Source organism: Gadus morhua, chromosome 5 (genome assembly GCF_902167405.1).
Source record: "Gadus morhua chromosome 5, gadMor3.0, whole genome shotgun sequence".
NCBI lineage: Eukaryota > Metazoa > Chordata > Actinopteri > Gadiformes > Gadidae > Gadus > Gadus morhua.
This window is the reverse complement of record NC_044052.1, coordinates 9,718,390-9,726,107: the sequence shown is the minus strand read 5'-3', so window position 1 is coordinate 9,726,107 and position 7,718 is coordinate 9,718,390. Positions and strand designations below refer to the sequence as shown.

At 46.4% G+C, this 7,718-nt stretch overlaps 1 protein-coding gene across 1 annotated transcript in view; it reads right to left on the bottom strand.

Annotated features, from left to right (window-relative positions):
• Positions 1 to 7,718, bottom strand: part of ccdc9b (coiled-coil domain containing 9B) — a 20,744-nt gene continuing 13,026 nt past the window's right edge. Inside the window, exons 7-14 of the mRNA XM_030357121.1 lie at positions 7,472 to 7,521; positions 7,092 to 7,145; positions 6,492 to 6,591; positions 5,588 to 5,621; positions 5,048 to 5,458; positions 4,093 to 4,483; positions 3,775 to 3,854; positions 1 to 3,030 (exon numbers count right to left, since the gene is read on the bottom strand). Of these exons, the coding sequence (XP_030212981.1) occupies positions 3,004 to 3,030; positions 3,775 to 3,854; positions 4,093 to 4,483; positions 5,048 to 5,458; positions 5,588 to 5,621; positions 6,492 to 6,591; positions 7,092 to 7,145; positions 7,472 to 7,521 (1,147 nt within the window). The 3' untranslated portion in view covers positions 1 to 3,003. The remainder of the gene's footprint in view (positions 3,031 to 3,774; positions 3,855 to 4,092; positions 4,484 to 5,047; positions 5,459 to 5,587; positions 5,622 to 6,491; positions 6,592 to 7,091; positions 7,146 to 7,471; positions 7,522 to 7,718) is intronic.

Genomic DNA, 7,718 nt, shown 5'->3' with positions numbered 1-7,718 from the left:
TCATGTCTAAAATACAGAAAGCCTTTTATTAATGCGCTGTATCCCACCACTCAATCGTTTTATATGTACAATCGCACACAGATGTTCCACGTACAAGAGCTTTTCTTTCATTTAAAGAGAAAAAACACTGCGAAAACAGCTCTATTGACATTACATACACAGGTAAATGCAACAGTTCACTAGTGCGCATCAAATAAAACAAACACGAACCAGTGCCTTCCTTTATCCTACAATGTGAGAACAAAGAGCGGGGAAGTCTCCGTCCAATCAGAACCATCCTTCCCAAAAAATGATCAGACCATTCAAATCTGCCATTAGGATAGAGAAGATCTACCTGAAGCAAAACCTTCTTAAACAATCACCTACAACCCTAAACTGGGCTTCGCAGTACCGACCCATCTCATGAATGAATCATTTATGAGAGAACTGACCCTTGCATTGTCGACAAACTGATTAATCACATTCTAGATGGCCTTCACTAAAGATGTCCAAAAGGACTTCAGAAAATGTTGGACATCAGCATGTATTACACAGTGCAATAGTCTGTGTTCCATGTGTTAAAGAACGTTACCTGAACCTAAACGTTGACAGTACTCACAGCAGTACACCCAGTTCACATACTTGATCATGCAACCCTTCAAATACCATACTTCTCTACGGAGAAATGGAATGACTCTGACCACTGCTTTGCACACTACATATTCAAAAGGCTGTCGATTATAGACCCTTGCTGTATCTAAGAGCATATTATTGATCTGGTAAACAGTGACATAAACTATACTATGTTATCACTAAAGTGACGTGAATTGTATTCATTATTGTCAAGTGCTATGGTAAAAAATTAATATTACATGATAATAAATAAATCTTTACAGAATCGAAACACAACATGTAACATTGTTAAAACTGTTTGCAGAATCCTAGTTTCTAACATTCAGGTTTCCATATGAAAAGGCCATTAAATACAATCAGAAATAACAATAGTGCACTGTCACTATGCTAGTACAGATTACTGTATGGTGTTACCATAACGTTTTTCCTCTTCCTCATTTGGAGAAACTTATATGTAAGGCACATTCAATCTATAAGAACAACAATGGCTTAAAACGCAATAGTTATCACTAACGATTACAAAAGACAGCCAACGCGTTTGGGGCCCAATATAAAAAACACTAACCAATTCCGCTTGTTCAGTTCATGTGGTGGCTCTCATTAGCCTTGAAATGTTTCATGTCTTTAGTCAATGTAAATTAAGGCAGAAAAGCGAGACCCTTTCGAGCCCGCAATACGAAAGCAATTAGCATGTGCTGTGCAAATGAATCACTATCAACCCCACTCTGCGACGCGTGAACACATTAAAATTCAACTTAGAAGCAGAGCAAGGCTGTCTTCAAACACTGAGACTCGATCTGGCTTTTACACCCTTCATGTTTAAAGGTTATCGTGAGAGGCCAACTATTTAGTGTTAATGGTGGGGTAGGCAGTTTTGAGAGAGCAGCCAGAGTAAGCTTGAATTTGAAAGCGTCAAACGAGAAAAATCCCACTCCTCCAGCCCTCCCTCAAAAGCCTCGTGGACAACTCTGGTTATGCGCAATGGTTGGGCGGGCAGATTGTGTGCAGGTTGCTGGCTAGTAGGTAGATTGATGGGTATGCCATCCAATCATTTCATTCGGGCCGAATAAAATGATTGGACAGGCTTCTTTTTGCAGATTTTCGTATTTTTTCGTCACAGCATTTGATTTATTGATTGCTGTCCGGATGTACAGAGAATCTCAACAGATATGAATAAAAAGTGCCTACCCTTACATTAAAATATTATTATTGTATCAAGTTTCCATTGCCCTTACTAGAGGGATAGTCCTCATGATTGATCAAAGGAGGCCTTTTGAAGCTGCTGATGCCAAGTCATGATGTACTGAGAAGTACACTAGTGCAAAATATTAGTGTTGTTCAGGGAAGTTAAGCAGTATTATATGGAAGGTTGCTACTTTAGGCTATAAGCTTCTGCTAGTGACCTCTAAACACTGACGTTGATTGGCAACAACCATGCGCCCCGATTGGACAAGTTGAGCCGTTGCGAGTTGTCTTGCAAGGCTGCTTAGCTTTGTAGTAACACAATACAAAAGACGATTCAAACGTAATATTAACATTTAAAATCCTTGTTAGAAAACTTGTATAGATATACAGAAAGGTAATTCACCCTTCATGAGTGAATTACCAAGTCAGGTCTTGGTTAAAGTCACCGAAGGACTTTGAAAGAGTTCATGTTGTTCCTTAAAAAACGATGTTGGAAAAAAAAAATCTGGATTCTACAGTGTTAAATGTGTGCAACTTGGATATTGTGTAGATGTGCAGATCTTAACCTATGAATACTTTCGTATTTATACAAAATACCACTGAACATCCCACCAAGAAGTGGTGCAGAAACCCCCACCAAAAAAACCTCCTTAAAATGTAAACAAAAGACACATTCATAAATCTCGCAAGTAAACAGCATTCGAACACAGTGTATATTATGACAATACTCGTCATTAAAGTGCTTGGAAGCAAAACGAGGGGAAGATTTCTTTCCAGTAAACGCTCTTCCGTTCCTGTGTTCAAATTAAGATGTTTAGCTCCGAGTGACAGGGCCTCATAACATAGGCTCCCATGTGTTTACCTATCATCACCATCCAGGATATTAGTGATGGGAGCCTATTTCAACCTTGACCCCTATAGTATTGCAAGGTGACCTTTGTCTTAACTTGCTGATCAATGGCCACTTGGCATTTTGTTGAAGTTATTAATAAGGGTACTGTAGCAAACGTGTGAGATTGCCAACAATGCTGTGCTCACGCAACGATTGGGACACACACACACAGCCCAGCACAATGGCAACTTCACAAAGCAATAGAAAAGATAAATAAAAGGCAAACAGGAAGTAAAAGTTTTAAACTCCAGCTGGGTAAGTCTTCGATGTCAACACTGTGTTTTGGTTGCAGTTTTTTTATTTCAGAAATCGCCTCAGACAATTTTCCCGTTCTCTCTTGCCTGCAAGACAAAAACAATAAGCATATTTAATGGATATGTTGAAGAGGCACTGGATCAATGAACTACACGCTCAATATAAATATTGAGTGTGTATGCTTGGATCAAGTGTGCATGCTTTTCTACCACTCACACAAACAAGTGACCTTGTGTTCATAGTGATTGGTTGATATGACAAATTAGTATTTTTGGAAACCAATTGAACCTGGCCCTAATGCTATTGGCCACCCTCAGCCCTGAAGAGCCCTTGCAGACTTGATGGATGGCACCTGGGTTCTCAGCTTAGTGCTTGAGCACTAAGGAGCAGTAAGTTGTCTAAGTTGACGAATGGTAGAGGCTTCTTCCCTTAAAAATCCCCATGCGAAACCATGCTGGTTTGTTTACATTTTTAGGGGATAGTAATTTCCCAATGTATTCCATCTGCACAGAGCGACTCACTGAAAGTGTTAGAATAAATATACAACCAAGCTGTTAGTAACATGCTTAAGTTTTGCCACAGGAAAACCTTTCTGTCCTCATAACCTACTGAGAGGCACATCTGATTCAGTGAGTCTGGAGGATGGGAGGCCACTTGAACTCATTCTCCTCCCCTCACTGCTCTAGATTGGAAATATATCGTTTGGGGCCGTTGTGATGATTGCCACACTACTCAAGCTTCTTCAAATAGCTGATGAGATGAGAAGAGATCCCTTTAGTTCCGTATTAACCCAGTGTTATGCTGACGTCACGTAATACTATTTCACTCACCTTGTCAGTGTTGGTGGCGGCTTTTGAACACGTGTCCCTCGACTCCAAGCTCAGCACGGAGAGACCTTCTATGCGCTCCTCTGTTAAAAATAAATCAACAACGGACAAATGAAGTACATTCCCATTGCCCTAATCGACACCAATGCAGTGACCAATGACGTCACGCTACGTTTCTGTACAATTCTGTTTTCTGTGTTTTAACGTACTGCTGCTGTCCTGAAAACCTTTACCTTTTATTAATTGAATTGAATTAGATTAGATTCAATTAGATTAGATAAGATTGGATTGGATTAAATTAAAGTCATCTGATATGTCTACCTGTGTTCCTGTTGCTGATATTGCACTTGGCGTGTTGGGTGGGTCCCTCTGGGCTCTCCGGACGACAACCCCCACGCTGCTCAGGGGGGGCGTCGCTGCTCTGTTCTCCAAGTTCCTTCGGGGAGGGGACCTGCTGCGGGACAACAGGCTGGGGGACAACAGGCTGCAGGACAACAGGCTGCGGGACAACAGGCTGCGGGACAACAGGCTGCGGGACAACAGGCTGCGCTCCGTCGGTGGGTCCCGGAGCAGGACTCTGAACCACCCCCTGGGGATCGGCAGACTCCCGGTGGGTTCTTCTGCCGGAAGATGAAGCCTCCCCCACCTCTGCCACCTCTATCACCTCCCCCGCCTCCCCCACCTCTGCCACCTCCCCCCTCTCACCCACCTCCCCCGTCTCACCCACCTCCCCCCTCTCACCCACCTCCCCCCTCTCACCCACCTCCCCCCTCTCACCCACCTCCCCCGTCTCAACCACCTCCCCCCTCTCACCCACCTCCCCCGTCTCAACCACCTCCCCCCTCTCACCCACCTCCCCCGTCTCACCAACCTCCCCCGTCTCACCCACCTCCCCCCTCTCACCCACCTCCCCCGTCTCACCCACCTCCCCCGTCTCAACCACCTCCCCCCTCTCACCCACCTCCCCCGTCTCACCCACCTCCCCCGTCTCACCCACCTCCCCCCTCTCACCCACCTCCCCCGTCTCACCCACCTCCCCCGTCTCAACCACCTCCCCCCTCTCACCCACCTCCCCCGTCTCACCCACCTCCCCCGTCTCAACCACCTCCCCCCTCTCAGCCACCTCCCCCCTCTCAGCCACCTCCCCCCTCTCAGCCACCTCTACCCCTTCAGCCATCTCAGCCACTTCCCCCTCCTCAGCCACTTCAACCACCACACCCACCTCCCTCGCCTCCCCCACCACACCCACCTCCCTCGCCTCCCCCACCACACCCACCTCCCTCGCCTCCCCAACCACAGCCACCTCACCCCCCTCTCGAGGGAGGGGGGGTTGGGGGACGGCGGGCCCCGTGGAGGCTGTGGGGCGCTCCGCCCCCTTGATGAGCTCCTCGGAGAAGCGGACCCTCTTCTCCGGTCCTCTGGGGCAGGAGACCGCCCCGTTCTTCATCCGGGGCCGCCCACCCCCAGCCGCGGGGGACCCACCGCTCCGCTCCGGCCCCTCAGAGGCCGGACCGCCCACGACCACCCCGGAGTGGATCACCTCTGGGCCGGGGACCGTCTTCCCCTTTGGGGGGTCCCTGTCTTTGCGCTCTCCACCCTGATCATTTGCGTCGTCCTCCTCTTTATCTTCGGGCTCGCTCGAGGCATCGAGTTCTTCCAGGAGTTCTTCCAAGCTCGTGTCGGTGGACTAGGATAAGGTCAGAGAGTGATTAACGATGAACATGGACGTAGAGATGAAATGAGGATGGTGTGAGTGGTGGCCAGGTCATGCCGTGCACGTCTATTTCAATCGGAGAAGGAAAGTTTGACACCTCACCTGCGCTGGCTCCCCTGCCTCGTCGGCATCCCATCTGAGGAAACACGTGTGTTTGAGTGAAAACGTGTCGCTCGTTGGCATGATGCACCCACTCACTTGATAAACTCATTCCAGTGTTTGACTCTGCCTTGTTAAAGATATCAGTTCAAGATGACATGTTAAAGATGACAGGGTAGTGGATGTATTGACACATCAATCACACAAATACTGTCCTGTTAAAGACAAATACATATTTTGGTAATGGAAGACGAGATGTATGGCAGCTGTTAAGATAGCAAGTGCATGAAAATGTGCAGTATAGTTAATGTGCATATCTGCTTGCAGCTGCCCTCACCTGTGAAATCTGCAGTTTTCTCCTGCCATAATTAACACATTTTCTCGTTAGTTACAGTATCCTAGCCTAACAACCCAAATCCCTGTAGAAATCCCCATGTGCTTGGCTGCCACCATAGCTACGGAGAACAACATTAAGATACAGTCTCCAGCTGGCCCCCTTTTTTTGTGTTCTCTGTTAGGGATCCTGTGGGTTGATGGAGACAACATAAACAGTGCTTATGTTCCGTGCAGCAATTAAATATCTGACCGTCTCTACCCACAGGAAGACAGCAGCATCCGTCCAGCAGCGCTGTGGATGGGAGCTAGCAGGCAGTCAGCGGGCCCGCTTAGACGGTTAAGTCATCAGTCACGTCTCATGACACGCAATGGGGAATTTAGGGCCGGGGGGGGGGGGCATGTGGGAAAAAACAGAGATCTCCCACATCCGCTTCAACTGTAGCGTCTTCACTGGGTTTCACTGAGAGCATGGCAAGACGAGTCATTTGGTATTCAGATGGTGGACGGGATCTTTTTGAATGGTTTTCCATACTGGCTGCTGCTGAGGGCCGAGGGTGCGCTTGGTACTGACCTCCGGGCCCGCCCTGTCAGGCGGTCCACGCCCTGGGCTTTGCTGCTCACCCCCGGAACGCCTTTGGGGCCCTTGTCTTTGACTTTGTCCCTCACGGGGCCTAGGGAGGGAAAAGGATAAGGCATGAAACTCTTTGGAAATTTAAGTGAAGAAGAATTTCAGGCGATCTCTGGCCATCTGAGTAACTGTAGTATAACTTCAACAAATTGTGACGTAAACATAACGTCTTGTAGATGTTTGATTCTGCAGCATTTTGGAAAGAAAAAGGTACCTTTGCTTTTGATCGATATTAAATCTTCTGCTTCCATTGTATGCATGCTTGATGATTATATATTTAACTGTGCTTTATTGTTTTATTATTTTCTTTATCTGAAATGTATATTATATATATTATATTTACTTAACTGTAAATAGGGCTGAATGACAATCACATTCTCTATGAATGATACTCTACAAATGGAATTAATTGTTTTGAGGATAATATTCACAATTATTTTATGAATATATAACGGCTACTTTTCTCAAAAGTGTCAAAATGTGGCTAAATAAATGTTGCAAAATAGTTTTCCCAGCCCTGAGAGAATGGGTATGAGCATTGACCCTGTGACTCCTGGAGATGTGTCCTGGGATGGGCTCTCCGTGCGTTCCTCCCACCTGGACAAACATCCCAGGAATCAGCGTAAGGAACAACAAACTAGAACAGAGACTGAAAATGTGTGTGGGTGTGTGGGAATGTGTTTGTGTGCGATGCGTCTGTGTCTGTGTGTTTTTGTATGTGTGATGTGTCTGCGCATGTTTGTTTGTGTGTGTGAGTATGTGTGTGTGTGTGTGTGTGTGTGTGTGTGTGTGTGTGTGTGTGTGTGTGTGTGTGTGTGTGTGTGTGTGTGTGTGTGTGTGTGTGTGTGTGTGTGTGTGTGTGTGTGTGTGTACGCGAGTGTGTGTGTGTGTGTGTGTGGTGATGGTGTTCGTGAATGTCTTACCTCTGCTGGTTGGGCCGCGCTCCTTCTCAGGAAAACACTTGTCAGAAAACCTTGAAGCACAACATGTCTGTTTAGCCACAAGAACGACTCAAGCCGTTGCCTCAAACAAGAATTTGCTTGTTGTTGCTATTGCCCAAAAATGTAAAAGCCTTCCGAGCAAGGTCTGCGATAAAGCATGCATGAATGCCCCCTGCTAATTACGCAGGCAAAGGCCATGTGTTATTGTACCTTTAATGGATGTTTATCA